The sequence below is a fragment of the Bison bison genome, unplaced genomic scaffold (assembly GCF_000754665.1).
Source record: "Bison bison bison isolate TAMUID 2011002044 unplaced genomic scaffold, Bison_UMD1.0 scf7180017864276, whole genome shotgun sequence".
NCBI classification, from domain to species: Eukaryota; Metazoa; Chordata; class Mammalia; order Artiodactyla; family Bovidae; genus Bison; species Bison bison.
The window spans coordinates 216029-235120 of NW_011494848.1; the positions used below are offsets into that span (position 1 = coordinate 216029).

At 39.1% G+C, this 19092-nt stretch overlaps 1 protein-coding gene across 3 annotated transcripts in view; it reads right to left on the reverse strand.

Annotated features, from left to right (window-relative positions):
* Nucleotides 1-14205: 14205 nt before the first annotated feature.
* The window catches only part of RAB6A (RAB6A, member RAS oncogene family), a 91285-nt gene continuing 86398 nt past the window's right edge, over nt 14206-19092 (reverse strand). For all 3 annotated transcript variants that reach the window (XM_010848841.1, XM_010848842.1, XM_010848840.1), the window contains 2 exons: nt 17484-17550; nt 14206-16487 (listed from right to left, as the gene is read on the reverse strand). In XM_010848841.1, coding sequence (XP_010847143.1) covers nt 16423-16487; nt 17484-17550 — 132 coding nt within the window. In that variant the 3' untranslated portion in view covers nt 14206-16422. The remainder of the gene's footprint in view (nt 16488-17483; nt 17551-19092) is intronic.

Below are 19092 nucleotides of genomic sequence, written 5' to 3' on the forward strand. Positions count from 1 at the left end.
CAGAAACTGTGTGGTCCAGGTACATGAATATTATCACTTAAACTTTGCTTCGTTTCCATCTTTACAGCCACTGAATCTACTGTGATCTGGAAAAGATGGTCTAAAACAACAGAGTTTAGAGAGCAGGTCTGGGGTAGTCTCCCACAGGAAATTTAGGGCACTGTTTCCAGAAGTAGATGAATAAGCGAGAGCTGGGAGGCAAAAATATCAGGTGTCCAACTCAGTTATGTTTCCAGACATGAACTTAAGAGGGATACATAAACAAATAGCAATGATTCCATGAAGTAAGATAGGAACATGGAACAGTGGAAGCTCTGAGGAAGAGGTGTCCAGCTGTGCCGAGGAGACTGGCTTTGAGATAGGAAGTGAAAATTTAGGGTGAGCCTTGAAAGGTGAGTGGGAGTTTGCAAACAGAGAAAGGAAAAACAACAGATAGAAGAAACGGCGTGCAAAGGCCTAAAAACACTTTAGATTTGAGAGTACTGAGAAATTCAGGCAATGGTCGGATGTCACAGCAAGTTGCGTGATGAGAAGGGGTAGTAGGTGGGCCAGGTTACTGAGGACCTCCCCCAGCCAGGGCGAGAAAGATGCAGATGGATGTTCCAGGTGAGTGGATTCTTTACCATCTGAGCCACTAGGGCTTCCCTTACTTCAAAATCTCCCCATTAATGATTGCAGCATGACTTAATCTTCCAGTTGTTCACTAGACAATTATTAAATTATTCACACACATATTAAGACAAACATTCATTCTCACAGACACCTCAGTTTGATCTGAAGGTGGCTGGCCTAAGGATCACATCTGGCCCACATATTGTTTTATCTGGTCACCACAGTGGTTTTTTAAAGTTTCAAATTAAAATGTGATGTCACGACATACCCAACTAAATGACTAAAGGTGAAAAAGACAACATTAAATACTGATGTGGAACACCCCTCGGAATCTCATATAAGTGGAAACTGGTATAGCTGCTTTGGAAACTGATCAGGTAAGCCAAACATATGCAAATCCCTAAACCCATCAATTCTACTCCTAGGTACTCTCAAACAAATGTATTTATGTGTTCACTTAAAAATAGTAGGTACAAATGTGTCATAGAAACACTGGAAGAAAATTCAAATTCTAGAATAGGTGGATTCATTGGTATATTCCATTCACAGAATGGAATACTAGTCAATAAGAATTATCTGAAAGTATACACAAAATCATGAGTGAATCAAAAAAATCAGAGAGGAAAAGGGGGAATGGGGGTGGGAGTGGGAAAACAGTTACACTATGACAAGTTTCCTCTTCCTTATTGAAGTAGTGTAATATCAACTTTAGTATATGCTGATAAATCAAAGATGCACACTACAATCCCTAGAGCAACCAATGAAAATATAATATGAAGAGGTTAAGCTAAAAAAGCCAATAGAGGAGTGTAAAGAGTAGATGCAGCAAAGAAAGTGAAGTGAAGTCGCTCAGTCGTGTCCGACTCTTCGACCCCATGGACTGTAGCCTATCAGGCTCCTCCGTCCATGGGATTTTCCAGGCAAGAGTGCTGGAGTGGATTGCCATTTCCTTCTCCAGGGGATCTTCCTGACCCAGCAATTGAATTCAGGCCCTCCTGCATTGTGGGCAGACGCTTTACCGTCTGAGCCGCCAGGGAAGCCAAGTGAAGTTGCTCAGTCATGTCCGACTCTTTGCGACCCCATGGACAGTAGCCTATCAGGCAAAGAAAACAAACACCAACACAGCAGACTCATATTCAAACATACTATAATTACATTAATTTTAAGTGGACAAAAAGCATAAATTAAGAGGCAGAGATTATCAGAATAAACAAGCAAGACACAACTATGTAACTTTGTACAAAAGGTACACTTTAAAATACACAAATAGGTTGAAGGTGAAAGGACAGAAAAAGATATGCCAGGGAATTCCCTGGTGGTCCAGTGGTAAGGACTCAGCGCTTTCACTGCTGGGGCCTGAGTTCAGTCCCTGGTCAGGGAACTGAGATGCCTGAGCTGCGCAGCAAGGCTGAAAAAAAAAATATACCATGCAAAGAGTAGGTAGCAGAAAGTTGGAGTAGCTATTGTAATATTAGACAAAACAGACCATAAGACTAAAATTATCAGAAATAAAGAGGGGCATTTCATAAACAGTCAATATATCAGGAGGATGATAGCAGTTCTATGAGAGAGATTTACACCTATAAATGCATACATTAAAAAAGAAGGAAGACCTCAGTAACCTAACTAGACACCTTAAGGAATCAGAAAAAGAGCAAACTAAACCCAAAACTGGGAGAAGGAAGAAAATAATAAAAATTAAAGCAGAGATAAATAAGAGAAATTCAGTGAAACCAAAAGTTAGTTCTTTGAAAAGATCAACAAAATTGATAAGCTTTAGCTGAGGGGGGAAAAAAGAGAGAAGACTAAAATTACTAAAATCAGAAAATAAGAGTGGAGACATCACTACTGGTTATATAGAAATAGAAAGGACTATAAGAGAATAATATGAACAATATGTATGCCAACCAATTGGATGACAAAGAAGAAATGGAAAAATTCCACACAACCTACCCAAATTGAGTCATAAAGAAATAAGAAATCTGAAAAGATCTATAGGAAGGAGATTGAATCAGTAATCAAAAACCTCCCAATAAAGAAAAGTCCAGGACTAGATGACTTCAGTGATGAATGCTACCAAATATTTAAAGAAGAGTTAACACTAGCACTTCTTAAACTCTTCCCTGTAAAATGAAGAAGAAACACTTCCTAACATTCCATGAGGGCGGTATTACATGATATCAAAGCCTGACAAAGACAGTACAAGGAACCTTCAGACCAATATTCCTTATGAATATTCATGTAAAAATCCTCAGAAAATTACTAGCAAACTGAATTCAGCAGTGTATTAAAAGGACTGTACACAACGATCAAGTGGGATTTATTCCTGTAGTGCCAGGAACTTTCAACATATGAAAGTTCATCCATTTAATACACTACATTAATAAAATAAGGGCTTCCCCAGTGGCTCAGTGGGTAAAGAATCTGCCTGCAATGCAGGAAACACAGGAGATGCAGGTTCGATCCCTGGCTTGGGAAGATCCTGTGGAGAAGGAAATGGCAACCCACTCCAGTATTCTTGCCTGAAAAATCCCATGGACAGAGGAGCGAGCAGGGCTACAGTCGATGGGGTCACAAAGAGACATGACTGAGCAACTAAGCAGCAACAGCATTATTAATAAAATAATGGGAAAAAAACCATGATTATCTCAACTGATGCTGAAAAAGCATAAAATTCAATACCTTTTCACAATAAAAACACCCAAGAAACTAGGAAGAGGACTTCTTCAACATGATAAATACTATATATAATACCCACAGCAAATATTATATTTGGTGGTGAAAGACTGAAAGGCTTTCCCCTAAGATCAGAAACGAGAGCATGCCTACTTTTGTCACTTCTACTGGGAGTTTTAGCCAGAGCAATTAGGCAAAAAAAAAAAGAAATAAAAGGCATCCAAATTGGAAAGAAAGTAAAATCATCTTGTTCACAGATGACATGTAGAAAATGCTATATATTCCACAAAATATTGTTCAGTCAGTTCAGTTCAGTCACTCAGTCGTGTCTGACTCTTTGCAACCCCATGAATCGCAGCACTCCAGGCCTCCCTGTCCATCACCAACTCCCGGAGTTCACTCAGACTCACGTCCACAGAGTCAGTGATGCCATCCAGCCATCTCATCCTCTGTCGTTCCCTTCTCCTCCTGCCCCCAATCCCTCCCAGCATCAGAGTCTTTTCTAATGAGTCAACTCTTCGCATGAGGTGGCCAAAGTACTGGAGTTTCAGCTTTAGCATCATTCCTTCCAAAGAAATCCCAGGGCTGATCTCCTTCAGAATGGACTGGTTGGATCTCCTTGCAGTACAAGGGACTCTCAAGAGTCTTCTCCAACACCACAGTTCAAAAGCATCAATTCTTTGGCGCTCAGCCTTCACAGTCCAACTCTCACATTCATACATGACCACTGGAAAAACCATAGCCTTGACTAGACAGACCTTTGTTGGCAAAGTAATGTCTCTGCTTTTCAATATGCTATCTAGGTTGGCCATAACTTTTCTTCCAAGGAGTACGCATCTTTTAATTTCATGGCTGCAGTCACCATCTGCAGTGATTTTAGAAAAGGCAGAGGAACCAGAGATCAAATTGCCAACATCTGCTGGATCATCAAAAAAGCAAGAGAGTTCCAGAAAAACATCTATTTCTGCTTTATTGACTATGCCAAAGCCTTTAACTGTGTGGATCACAATAAACTGTGGAAAATTCTGAAAGAGATGGGAATACCAGACCACCTGACCTGCCTCTTGAGAAATTTGTATGCAGGTCAGGAAGCAACAGTTAGAATTGGACATGGAACAACAGATTGGTTCCAAATAGGAAAAGGAGTACGTCAAGGCTGTATATTGTCACCCTGCTTATTTAACTTATATGCAGAGTACATCATGAGAAATGCTGGGCTGGAGGAAGCACAAGCTGGAATCAAGATTGCCGGGAGAAATATCAATAACCTCAGATATGCAGATGACACCACCCTTATGGCAGAAAGTGAAGAGGAACTAAAAAGTCTCTTGATGAAGGTGAAAGAGGAGAGTGAAAAAGTTGGCTTAAAGCTCAACATTCAGAAAAATATTGTTAATAAACCAATTTAGCAAAGTTTCAGGATACAAAGTCAACACAAAAATCAGTTGGATTTTATTCACTAGTACTAAACAATCTGAAAAAGAGAAGTAAGGCAAAAAATTCCACTTACATTAGTATCAAAAAGAACACAACACTGGACTTCCCTGGCGGTCCAGTGGTTAAAAATCCACATGCCAATGCAGGGGACATGGGTTCGATCCCTGGTTCAGGAAGACTGCACATGCCATAGGGTAACTAAGCCTACTGAGAAGCCTGCACTCTAGAGCCTATGTGCTGTCACTACTGATGTCCACACACCCTAAGGCCCATGCTCTGCAGTAAGAGAAGTCACCGCAGTGAGATGCCTATGTGCCACAGTGAAGAGTAGCTCTCACTTGCTGCAACTGGAGAAAGCCTGTGCACAGCAACACAGACGCAATAAAGCAAAAACATTTTTAATTAATTAAAAGAAGAATAAAATATTTAGGAGTAAACCTAACCCAGGAGGTGAAAGACTTGTATGCTGAAAGGTAGAACACTGCTGAAAAGAATTAAGACATAAACAAATGCAAAGTTCTATGCTCTGAATGTTTCTGTACCCCAAAATTCATATATTAAAATCCCACCAGAAACTAATACAACATTGTAAATCAACTATATGTCAATTTTTAAAAAGAACTATAAATTTTTTTAATTAAAAAAATCCTTATACTCTAAAGGTTATGGTATTAGCAGATGGGGCTTTGGGAAGTGCTTTAATCATGAGGGCAGAACCCTTATATTAATGGCATTAGTGCCTTTATAAAAGATGCTCCAGAGAGATCTCTGGCCCCTTCTGCCCTGTGAGGATACTACAAGAAGTCAGTGACACAAAAGAGGGCCCTAATCCAACCAACTATGCTGGCACCCTGATCTTGTCAGATTTTTAGTCTCCAGAACTGTGAACAATAAATTCCTGCTGTTTATAAGCTACCCAATCTGTAGTATCTTTTTATAGTGGCCTTAATGAACTAAGAGAGTAAAAATAATACCAAAGTGTGGAAGTGCTGCTATAACAAATACCTAGAAATACAGAAAAGAGCTTTGGAGGTGGGTATAAGCAGAGGTTGGAAGAATTTGGAAGTATGTGCTAGAAAAAAAGCCTATACTCTTAAGAATGGAAAGAAAGCCTCTCTTTTTCAAGAATACTTAAGTGGTAGCGACCAGAATATTGGTAGAAATACAGATGGAAAAAACCATTGTAATGAAGTCTCAGATGGAAATAAAGAATGTGTTACTGGAAACAGGAGAAAGGGCAATTCTTATTATAAAGTGGCAAATATGGGTTTGATCCCTGGTCTGGGAAGATTCCACATGCCTCGGGGCTGACCCCTCACTCTAGAGGTCAGAGCTGCAACTACTAGAGCCCTCACTAGGAGGGCCAGAACTAGAACCCGAGAGCTGGGCTGCAATTACTGAGCCTTCACCCTAGAACCTGAGAGCTGCAACTACTGGGCCCAAGTGCCACAGCTACTGAGCCTAAGCACCACAGCTACTGAGCCCAAGCACCACAGCTACGGAGCCCAAGCGCCACAACTACTGAGCCCAAGCGCCACAGCTACTGAGCCCAAGCACCACAGCTACTGAGCCCAAGCGCCACAACTACTGAGCCCTTGCACCCTAGAGCCTGTGCTCTGCAACAAGAGAAAATGAGAAGCCCGTGCACCGCAACTAGAGAGTAGCCCCTGCTCACAGCAACTAGAGAAAGTCTGCGTGCAGCAGTAAAGATCCAGCGCAGTAAAAAATTTAAAATAAATAATAAAAGGCATGTGCAAGGACAAACTGAGAGATTGGGACTGACATATATACTCTGCTATATATAAAACAGATGATTAGTAAGAACCTACCGTATAGCACAGGGAACTCTACTCTGTAATTACCTCTATGGGAAGCCCTACCTCTATGGAAATAGAATCTAAAACAAAGAGTGGATAGGGACCTCCTGGTGGTCCAGTGGCTAGCACTCCATGCTCCCAATGCAAGGGGTGGGGGTTTGAACCCTGGTCAGGGAACTAGATCCCACTTGCTGCAATAAGAGCTTGCATACTGCAACTAAAAGATCACACATGCTGCAATGAAGATTGAAGGTCCTGTGTGTTGCAACCAAGTTCCAGTGCAGCCAAAATAAACTTTAAAAATAAATATTAAAAAAAACACAAAAACATTAAAAAATAAAAACGCAAAAGAGTGAATATAACTGATACACTGTGCTGTACAGCAGAAACACAACATTGTAAATCAGTTATATGTCAATAAAAATTAATTTTAAAAAAAGGATGTGCAGCTGAGTTGGGAATTGCATGATGTTTTACAGTGTATTTTTGCATGGAAATTTTCTTCAGGTTGGCAGGTGACCTGTTGTCAATGTAACCTGTTACGTGACCAGCTTATCCTAACAAAGGAGTCTTTGCGTTCGTGGCAAGTGCTCTATCAGCTTTTAAATGCTCAACCCATGCCCAACAATTTGATGGCTGCTCCCAAGATTTCCATTAGCAATGGCCTTTACCTACACAAAACACAATGGACCCAGTCTGGTTTTTAAGTCAGACCCAGTTGAATTGTGGTCAGTAACCACCAACAGTCCCTGATGTGGAATCTGGGGATAGAACCAAATGATGGGGTTTTCCACTCAAAATAGGGAATGGTGGAAAGCCAATTAGATTGGGAGCTCCATGCAAAGAGAGCAGAGCTCAGAAATGAGAGGAACTTGCCCACCATCTTTGGAAATGGTAAGAAAGACAGAGAACTCAAAAGGGTTCATGGGTTTGCCTGTGTTTCTCATCATCCCCAAAGCCATCAGAAGTATCCTTCAGTTCAGCTGCTGCCAGCAAATCTGTTTAAAAAACAAAATTCAGCTGAGTAAATTTGAAGCTCTAATGGGCTTTATTCAATGATCCATTAATAATAACCCATCTAGTGGATAGAAAGGAACTCTGAGGACCTGTACAAAACAGAAGGCTTTTATAGGCAACAGAGGGTGGGAAAAAAAAAGTTTCTAGTAAAGAATGGATTGACCTTCCTAGAGGGGACAAATGGGATCTATTGGGTGGGTTATCTCTCTAGTGCTGACCATGTAATTCCAGGTCAAGTGGTTAAAGGTCACGTTCCAAGAAGAAGCTGAATTAGGTTAAGTCCTGTTGACATGTGGCTTAGTGCAAGTGACTCCATTTTGGGTTTGTTTCTTTTTTAACATGTGAGGAGAGAGAAATGATTTAAAAGGTGGAATTCTTAGGACTTCCCTGGCAGTTCAGTGGTTAAGATGCTGTGTTTCCACTGCAGGGAGTGCAGATTTGATCCCTGTGAGTGGAACTAAGATACCTGATGCCATGTGGTGCACTGAAATGAAATGGAAATGAAAATAATAAAAAGGTGAAATTCTTAATCAAAGGGGAAACAGGAACTTGAAATTTGAAAAATTCTCAGCCTATTCATATTGAATAAGAGAGTTCATTTAAGAGAGAATACAAAGGGTGTGGCAGGATTTGGTAAGATTTATATGGAGCTACCATTTCAACAGAAGCTAGGAGCTATTCTAGACAATGGGGAGATTGGTTGATCATCTAAAGACAGGACCTACTTACTGTCCAAGGCAATAGAAGAATGACCCCAGAGGCACTGCCATCACAGTCCCAAACTGAAAGGGCATATAAGGACAGATTAATTTTAAAGGAGAGGCTTCTGTTGCCTGGTACCCTTTCACATTGCAGGCTCTGATCCCCCAAATTCTGGCATCTAGCCCCTCAGCTGCCCTCGGTGTAGTGCAGGCCATGGTGGCGGTTCTTTCAGAGGGCACAGGTGGTAAATCTCGGCAGTGTCCACAGTACTAGGTGTAGCTATGTCCACCCAGATTCCAAAGAATGGACCCTTCTGGGCCTCTGGTGTGCAACTCTGTCGGAGAACCACTTTAGGGTACAGCAGAGAGCTCCTATGATAGCAAAGCCCAGCAGAGTTGTGGGGGTGGGACTGCTCTCAAACCCCCAAACTGGTAGAGCCAGTTTAAGAGTGTGAGATTCCACTTCCAGAGCCACAAGCACAAGATTCCAACCCACGAGAGCTGGGGTGTGGCCACTCTTTAGTCCGAAGTGCAGGTCCCTGCCCCAGTGTACCTTAAGGTTTTGGACTTGCTTAGGACTTGTTACCCTTTCTTCTTTTGTTGAGCCATGCCACGTGACTTGTGGGATCTGTTTCCTGACCAGGAATTGACCTGGGGCCCTTGGCAGTGAAAGCGTGAAGTCCTAACCACTGGACGGCAAGGGAATTCCATTTCTCCTTTTTGAAGTAGTAATGTCTATCTATGCCTGTCCCACCATTGTATTCTGGAAGCACATAACTTGTTTGACTTAATGGGTTCATAAGTTGAATCAACACTGAATCTCACTCATGTAAAAAAAATTAACAAAAGACGCATCAGAGTCAGGAGACCAGAAGAGGGAGCTCTCAGACCCTGCAATGATAGTCTTTCCAAGCAAGGAATCGGCCAATGAAAAGCCATGAACTTTCTTATAGTCCTCCTAACTTCTTTTCCCCACTAAAAAAGCATTCTCCTTCCCTTGCCATGCAGGGACTTGCCACAGTTGCAGATCCCAAACTGCAATTCTCTGCTGATTCTGAATAAAGCCTTTTTTTCTCCCTCGCAGAAGTAACTCGCAGTCTGTTTTAGGTCAATACCCATTTCTAATTTGAATGAGATTGGTGGCTTAGACGGTAAAGAATCTGCCTGCAATGCAGGAGACCTGGGTTCAATCCCTGGATCAGGAAGATCCCCTGGAGAAGAGAGTGCGTACCCACTACAGTATTCTTGCCTGGAGAATTCCATGGACAGAGGAGCCTGGCAGGCTACAGTCTGTGGGGTTGCAAAGAGTCAGACACGACTGACTAACAATTTCACAGATTTAGGCTTTAGAGTCAGTACTTGAACAGGTAGATTTTGGGGTTACCGGGATGGAATGAATGTATTTTTCATGTGAGAAGGATATGAACTTTGGGTGGCCAGGGGCAGAATGCTATGGTCTGAAAGTTTGTGTCCCTCCAAAATTTTATACATTAAATCCTCCCAAAGATAATGGTATTAGTAAGTAGGGCTTTGGCACATGCTTAAGTCATGAGGGTAGAACCTTCATGAACAGGACTACTTATTAAAAGGGATTCCAGAGAGATCCCTCACGCCTTTCATCCTGTGAGCTCATTGAAAAAAAGATGCTGGCAATGAACTAGCACCTTGCCAGGTGATCACACTGGTGCTTTAATTTTGGACTTCTCAGTCTCCAGAACCGTAAGCAGTAAGTTTTCTGTTGTTTATAAACTGCCCAGTCTGTGGTATTTTGTTATAGCAGCCTGAATAGACTAATACAGAAGACATCCTGTGTTCATGGACTGGAAGACTTAAGATGACAAATTACCCAAAGTGATGAGAACAAAGAAGTAAGACTCACACTTCCAGACTTCTAAGTATACCACAAAGCTACAGTAATGAAAACAGTGTGGTAATGCATAAGGACAGACACACAACAGATAATACAGAAAGAACCCATCACATATATGGTCACTTTTCAACAAGAGTGTGAAGACCATTCAATGAGGAAAGGACAGTCCTCAACAAATGTTGCTATGCAAACAGTATTTATATGCTAAAAAGAATGAAGTTGGACCCTTATGTTATGCCATTTACAAAAGTAACTCAAACTGATCAAAGATCTAAGCTTTAAGAGCTAAACTATAAAAGTGTTAGAATAAAACATAGGAAATAATCTTCACGATATTGGATTGATCAAAGATCTAAGCTTTTACAGCTAAACTATAAAACTGTTAGAATAAAACATAGGAAATAATCTTAATGATATTGGATTTGGCAAGGAGTTTTCTGATATGACACCAAAAACATAAGCAAAAAAAGGAAAAAAGATAATTGGACTTGATTGAAATTTTAAAACTTGTGCATCAGAGGACACTATTTGAGAATGAAAAGGAAACCCATAGAATGGGAGGAAATACTTGTAAATCCATATATCAAATTAATATCTAAACTATATGAAGAATTCCTAACTCAATAGCAACAAAAAATATTAATAAACCACCTAATTTGAAAATGGTTAAAGGACTTCAATACATACCTCCAAAATCTGTCAGTAAAACAGCCTGCAAGGAACTTAGAATGTATACAAATGGCAAGTAAGCAACATGTTCAACATCGTTAGTCATTAAAGAAAGGTAAATCAAAACCACAATGAGAAAGATACCAATACATGCCTATTAGGATGGCTATCACTTAAAAAATCAAAACATAAAGTTGAGGATGTGGAGAAATTGGAACCCTCATGCACTGCTTGAGAATATAAAATTGTGTTATGTTGTGAAAAGTAGTTTAGCATTCTTCAAAAAGTTAAATACAGAATTATCACATGAGGAAAAGGAAACGGCAACCCACTCCAGTATTCATGCCTGGAAAATCCCACGGACCGAGGAGCCTGGTGGGCTACAATCCATGGGGTCGCAAAGAGTCAGACACGACTGAGCGACTTCTGTGTTTTTGAAGCTCAAAGGGATATGGGCCACTGAAAAGGATATAAACCAGGGCAGAATTTCTTAAAGAAGTAACAGATTAGTTAGTTACAACATCAAGATAAATGGAATTGAAACAGAGATGCTACCAAGAGAGTTGGGCAGTACTGCTTAAATAATGCTCAAGAGTTTCTATTCTTAAACTGTTTCCTCTTGAGAGAAGATGAGCAGCACTGGGCCCACTCACCTCTGCCTTTTTTGTTCCCCACTTTGGTTGTGTTGTTACTTTCGGAATTGCACTTTTCACCTTGTCATAGTAGCTGCCAAAGTGTGTTTTTATAAACATAGGGTTCTAGAGCGCTGGCTTCCTGGGGCAGAGGAAAGAAAGAAATGCATGTTGTACAAAATCAGTATGTTCATATGTTTAATAAAACAGTTCTATTATTGAAGAAAAAAAAAAGAATTATCACATGATCCAGCAATTCCATTCCTAGGTTATATTCTAGGACAATGTTGTGATTCCACTTACATATGGTACCCAGAATAGGCAAATACACAGATAGCAGAATAGAGGTTACTAGGGACTGAGGAAAGGGAGAAACAGATTGTTATTTAGAAGTTTGCATTTACTAGAACTTTATATAAATGAAAACATACATATTTTTCTTTTTGAATAATTTTTTCTCACTAAGGATAAGTTTCAGAGATTCATTTATGTTGCGGGTATCAATAGTTCCTTCTGCTTTATTGTATGTGATTCCATACTATGCGCCATGATTTGTTTACATAGCCACTTTTTGACGGACATTTTTGACGGGTTATTTCTAGTTCTTGCCTAATACAAGCAAAACTGCTATGAACATTTGTGTTCAAGTCTTTGCATAGAAACAAGCTTTCATTTCTTTTAGGTAAGTACTTAGGTGTGGAATGGCCACTTTATATAAATGTTTATTTAACTTTTAAAGAAATTTCCAAACTGTTTTTCCAAAATCTCAGATAGCTGAGTATGAGAATTCCAGTTGCTCATCTTCACCTACACCTAGTATGACCAATCTTTTTAATTTTAGCCTTTCTGATATGTATGTATTTCACTGTGGTTTTACTTTGCATTTCTCAAATGACTAATGATGTCAAACATTTTTCATGGTTTTTTCCCTATCAACTTATGAGAGTTCTTCATGTATTTTGAATACTGGTCCTTTATCAAGCATGCAATCTACAAATATTTTCTCAATCTGTAGTGTACTTTTTGTTCAGTTCGTTTCAGGCTGCCTAATTAAGAACCTCAGTTCCTCATTGACTGAAGAATGCCCTCAACTCATTGCTGGGCCTCTCCATAGGCAGCTCAAATGTGGCAGACTGCTGCACAGAAGCAAATGAGGAGTCAGATTGTGTGGACAAGACAAACGCCACAATCTTTCATAATCTAACCTTCAAAGTGATGAAGCAACCCTTGCTGTATTCTATTCCTTAGATGCAAGTCACCAGGTGCAGACTATATTCTAGGAGAAAGGATAATGAAATGTATGAATATGAATACTAGAGTAGATATATCATTTCAGAAACTGCTTTCAGAAGATACACAGATGCCTATACAAATATTATCTTCAAAATTCTTTGTTTTCAGTACTTTATAATTCTTCTTGGTTTTTATCTTCCTGGAATTTCTGAATGTTGCTATGTATATTATTCTATTCCTAATCTTTACTTTTCTATTTTTTTGCTGTCTAATGAAACGGTTCCTCAATTTAATTTGCTAATTCAATCAATGCAATCCAGTCTACTACTTACCTGTATTTTTTATTTCAGCTATTATATTTTTCATTTAATAGTTGTATTTTTCACTCTTGCTCCACATATTACCATTATCTTATTTCTTTAATATTTATCATGCCATATTTAAATTATTGGTTGTCTTTTCAAGTATTTCTGCTTCAAATGGTATTCACTTTTTCTTTTGAGAGAGTTTTCAGATATCCAACTACTCTAGCTTATGAGTCCAAATTCTCCTAGGGTTTGGGCTGTAACTCTGGGAAGGTACACTGGGCAAGTGCCAAAGACCAGAATGTCAAGTATTAAGGTAGGGAAGGGACAAACCTTGGCACAGCTTTCTAGGAACCACAAGACCACATGTAACTGTTTCCGTTCAGTTTCATCCCACCAAACCAAACCTTTAAATCCAGTCTAGGAAGAAGCAACTTTGCAGGAGGCAGTCTCCCTAGATTACAGACCACTAACTGATGTTTTCAAAGGATAGAGTGAGTGAAAAGCCTAAGGTAGATAAGTTATTTCCCACCTAGTTTCATTCTCACTACTCAAGGATTTCTTTTTTTTTTTTTTTGCCATGCCGCACAGCTCGAGGGATTCTCAGTTTCCTGATCAGGGATTAACCTGGGCCATAGCAGGGAAAGCCCAGAATCTTAACCACTAGATCACCAGGGAACTCCCTCTCACAGATTCTGTTCTGCCCTGACTTCACCCCTGTGGATATCTGCACCTGTAATCTACGTTGTGGCCTCCATTTCTGTAGTAATGGGGCTAGTTATGGTTTGCCCTAAGGCAGGGATCAACCCTTTTTTCTGTAAAAGACAATAAATATTTTTGGCTTTGGAGGCCATAAAGTCAGTTACAACTTCTCAACCCGATTTTTGTGAGTATGGCTGAGGTCTAACAAAATTTAATTTAAAAACAGGTTGCAGGCTAGATTTGGTGGAAGGGTAGTTTGTCACTCCTGTCTCAAGGCAAAGGTGGAATTAAGAGTGAGGTGACATAAGTGGTACTTAAACTGCTCTCCTTAAGACATCTTATCATTGCCTCCACCGGTGACCCTATCTTTCAAGTTGCAGCCACTTTCCCTCACCCTCAACAGTTGAAAAGCGTCTTCTGATTCCCCTGAGGTTTCTCAGTTTTGTTGTTACTTATCTGGATTCCATGTTGCCTTTACAGTCCTCGGGAGGAAGTAAGTAGCACATGTTTGGCAGGAATGGGCAACCAAGTCAATAACTGTTTTCTTTTGTGTTTATTTATACATTTTTTTGGCAGCAAAACTTTATTAAACAGAAAATCTGCACTATGAACACACTTCACTGCTTCTGTTGAAGAACCCCAAGCCAAACAAAAAGACCAATATTAAAAGCAGCATAACTGGTTACTGCCTTAAAGATACATCAAATGCTACAGTGTAGGAAGACAATCATCCCCATATCAGAAATCACAACTTCTTCCAAATAAAGAATATGACTGACCCATCTGCCATATTGAATTGACATTTATTTCAGGACATGCCATGTCAAAAGAAAACAAAAGAGTCAACCCTTGCCTTTAACAATAATATTGTATTATAAAAGCACTTTACAACTCCATCCCATCTTTGAGTACAAGTTACTGGGGTATGTGGGCTAATGATTATCTGAAAGCATTTCTCTATTCAGACCCATAATCCAAGTGCTCTCTGAATATTATAAGGTGATATAGTAAGTGGGAAGTGGAGGAGGAAGAGGAAAGAGAGGGGAATAAGGTTCTCCCAGTTAAGGGCTTTGTTGCAATGAGGGGATGAGGAAGTATGAAGATATTTTTGCTGTCTTTTCATCCTTATACTGTGTTAAGTAATGCTTACAACATAAATTCAGCAGGCTTTTCCTGAGCTGTAACTCAGAAATTTACTTCCTGCAAACAATGTATTTACAAATGTGTTTATTAACTTACACAGCAATCTCACAATAACTAGTAAAGATTAAAATGGTGCACTCCTAGTATATTTGTTTGCAGTGTTTTAAGGGAAATACATATTGCCATTGTGATGCTCTAAAGACTGAATAAAACATCTAAAAATTCAAAGTAGTTAAAAAAGGCAAAGAAATAAATATCAAAGAAAAAAGATTAATTGTAGCTTAAATATAAAACCAACTCACTAATTAACCAAACTATACAGATCTAATAAAAAGCAAAACCAGGTTGAGAGAACCAACATAAAAAAAAAAAATGCTGAAAAATAAGGCATAAATCTGCATAATGTTAAGTTTTATTTTCACTCTCTTTTCCCTCTTCTATGTATGCTTGTTCAGATCTGCCTCTAAGGGCTTATGAGAAAACTTTCCATTTTCAATTTGATCTCAAATGTCCTGGGCTAAGTATTTGCTAATCTGCTGAAGAGTCTATAGTTGGTAAGCTTTAGATATCATTGTTTCCACTTGTTACAGTAGTTTTGATCAAGATGCCAAATTTAAATTCTTGCACTGGTTCTTCTTAAAGGAATTTGATTTCTACAGTGACTTGCCTGCATAGCATTTTTTAAAAAAGAAAGAAAGGAAGAAATAAAGAAACTCAAGAGTAATCTATTGCTTAAAAAAGTCTTCTTTTTCAATCAGAACTCTATTTTGACAATTTTAAAATCTTGGGAGAATTAGCTCTTAGAAGAATTAAATATTTAAAACTTGTTCTGAAGCGCTTTTACTTTTCTCTCCCAGAGTCTAACATGTGAAAGGATCATTTGTTTTGGTCAGAAATATATTTTATGTTCATTTACTTATAAGTACTTAGTATGGTCATTAGGACTCATTCTGAAGACACATCAGAAACCCTTTCCTTATTCCAGCACTGCCTTCCATGATAGCTGAGTTTTGACCTCAATTAAGGCCTAAGTAATTTATATCAGTGCTCAAGAATAATTTTGGATATCTTGGCTCAAGGCCTAGAGCAAGTGGTATCGCTAAAATACAAGGTAATTCCAGTAGGCTTGGTCTGACTTTGCCTCCTCTTGTTAGTTTTGAGGGAGGGTGGGGAGGAATAAGAGATAGGGTTAAGGAGACGTGAGTACAGCAGGGAGAGATCAAATAAGTCGGCATAGGCAAGTACTCCTATGAATAACTGTTCCGTAACCAAGCCACATACTGCTGAGAGTTCCATCATTTTGAAGCACATTCTCATAACATTAAAAATGAAAAACAATGTTAAGAAAATGTATCTAATTTTTAAAGTTATCACTGGAATATACTGGAATCATTTGGCTTTTTGTAAAATATAAATAATGAAGACACTGACTTTTTTGTGCTTGTGAAGCTAATAGATCATCTCCACGATACAGGCAGCAATGATGAATTGCAATACATTATTACTGAAGGGAAAAGGTTCAAGCCAATATTCACACTGCAGTCAATGAAAGAGTAAGGGGGCCAAAGCAGTGAGCTTCTGGAGGAAAGTTGAAGATGCCATGGAGGATTAGCAGGAACAGCCTCCTTCGCTGACTGGCTGCTCCTGAGGCTTTTCCAGTTTTATGTCAATCACTGAAACAAAAGTTAAGGAACCATAAACAGAGAAGTACAAATCCCATTCTCCTGGACACCAACGATTCTCCCATTTCTATTTGGCTTCAGAGCCTACTCATCCATTTTATTTCCTATATAGCTAGCCTACCACATGAGGTACTCATATGAAATAAATGTGCTTTTATCTCCTATATGCCGCAAGTTTCCAAACAAGGTTAATTCCTATTCATCAGAATCTATCCTAAGGTAATTATTCTACAGGAATAAGAAACCATACAAAGATGATGTTCCTTAAGGAATAATCTGTAACAAAAATCTGAAAACAGCCTACAAGAGTTCCAACAATAGGGACAGAATTTAACAAACAACTGGGCTTCAACTCGATAGAACACATCATACTACTAATAAAGGCTTAGAAAACACATAACATTTAGAAGTGGGAAGAGCTGACTATAAAGTGCTATGAGTTCCATGGCTTTTAATAAAAATGTCTGCATATAGAAAAACACTAGAAGATAAATATGTGACAAATAAGGAAAATATAAAAACTTTTAAATAATAATTTACATGTGCTTTGTTCTGTCCCCATTTCTGAAAGCAGAGGCCGTGATAAAGCTTCAGACTGAGTTATCTCCTGCCTATTCCAAGTAGAAAGCTCAAATGTTAGAAAACACAGGAGTAAGATATATACTGTGGTGAAAAAGCCCAGAGTCAAGAGGAGTCAAAATTAAGAAGCAGCAGGGTGGGATGCTAAGAGTTTCCTGCTCATTAAAAACCAAGCAGGCAAAACAAACACAAACCCTGTCACTGATTAACTGTAGTGAGCAGCAGGCTCTAAAGAGTACACTTGGATAACCAGATTGCATTTACTATAGAAAAACTCAGAGCTTTTTTGCTCCCAAACCATCAATTCTTAGCTCTAAAAGGCAATGGCATAATATTCCTAAGTCAACCAAGTTGGGTTTTAAAGGCCTATGTTAACAACAAAATTTTCTTATGAAACAAAAAGGATACTGTCTTCTCTGCTTCTGTCCTGTGTGCTTTCCATTCCAGGTAGAGCTGCTGCAACACGTCGGAAGAGCTATGGGGAAAAAAAAGACATGATAATTGGGAGGGGAAATTCAGCAAACGACATCAAGTAAAGACCACTCGATGGCTGAGTTAAAGGATATGGCTTCTGGGTTATTCCTTAGACCTTAGCATAATTAAAACACATTAAAATGTCTATTTATTCTATAAACGAATGCTATATGAAAACCAATATGCCAAACACAAAGAGGAATAAAGATATGATCCTTGCTTTCCAACAAGTGAGATTAGACATGAACAAACAGCTAAGAACTAAGTAGTAAAAATACAATTTGAGTCACATAAACAAAGTACTATAGGAATTCAGATTAAGGACAGAATATTAATTTAGTTAAACTGTATAGTGGCATTCCTATCTTATTTATAATGAGTTAGGTTCTAAAGTTAGTGTACAGAACTATGGAATGAGGTTCGTGACATTGTACAGGAGACAGGGACAAGACCATTCCCATAGAAAAGAAATGCAAAAAAGCAAAATGGCTCTCTGGGGAGGCCTTACAAATAGCTGTGAAAAGAAGAGAAGTGAAAAGCAAAGGAGAAGAGGAAAGATATAAACATCTGAATGCAGAGTTCCAAAGAATAGCAAGAAGAGATAAGAAAGCCTTCTTCAGTGATCAATGCAAAGAAATAGAGGAAAACAACAGAATGGGAAAGACTAGGGATCTCTTCAAGAAAATCAGAGATACCAAAGGAACATTTCATGCAAAGATGAGTTCGATAAAGGACAGAAATGGTATGGACCTAACAGAAGCAGAAGATATTAAGAAGAGATGGCAAGAATACACAGAACTGTACAAAAAAGATCTTCATGACCCAGATAATCACGATGGTGTGATCACTGACCTAGAGCCAGACATCCTGGAATGTGAAGTCAAGTGGGCCTTAGAAAGCATCACTACGAACAAAGTTAGTGGAGATGATGGAATTCCAGTTGAGCTATTCCAAATCCTGAAAGATGATGCTGTGAAAGTGCTGCACTCAATATGCCAGCAAATTTGGAAAACTCAGCAGTGGCCACAGGACTGGAAAAGGTCCGTTTTCATTCCAATCCCAAAGAAAGGCAATGCCAAAGAATGCTCAGACTACCGCACAACTGTACTCATCTCACATGCTAGTAAAGAAATGCTCAAAATTCTCCAAGCAAGGCTTCAGCAATATGTGAACCGTCAACTTCCTGATGTTCAAGCTGGTTTTAGAAAAGGCAGAGGAACCAGAGATCAAATTGCCAACATCTGCTGGATCATGGAAAAAGCAAGAGAGTTCCAGAAAAACATCTATTTCTGCTTTATTGACTATGCCAAAGCCTTTGACTGTGTGGATCACAATAAAATGTGGAAAATTCTGAAAGAGATGGGAATACCAGACCACCTGACCTGCCTCTTGAGAAATTTGTATGCAGGTCAGGAAGCAACAGTTAGAACTGGACATGGAACAACAGACTGGTTCCAAATAGGAAAAGGAGTTCGTCAAGGCTGTATATTGTCACCCTGCTTATTTAACGTATATGCAGAGTACATCATGAGAAACGCTGGAC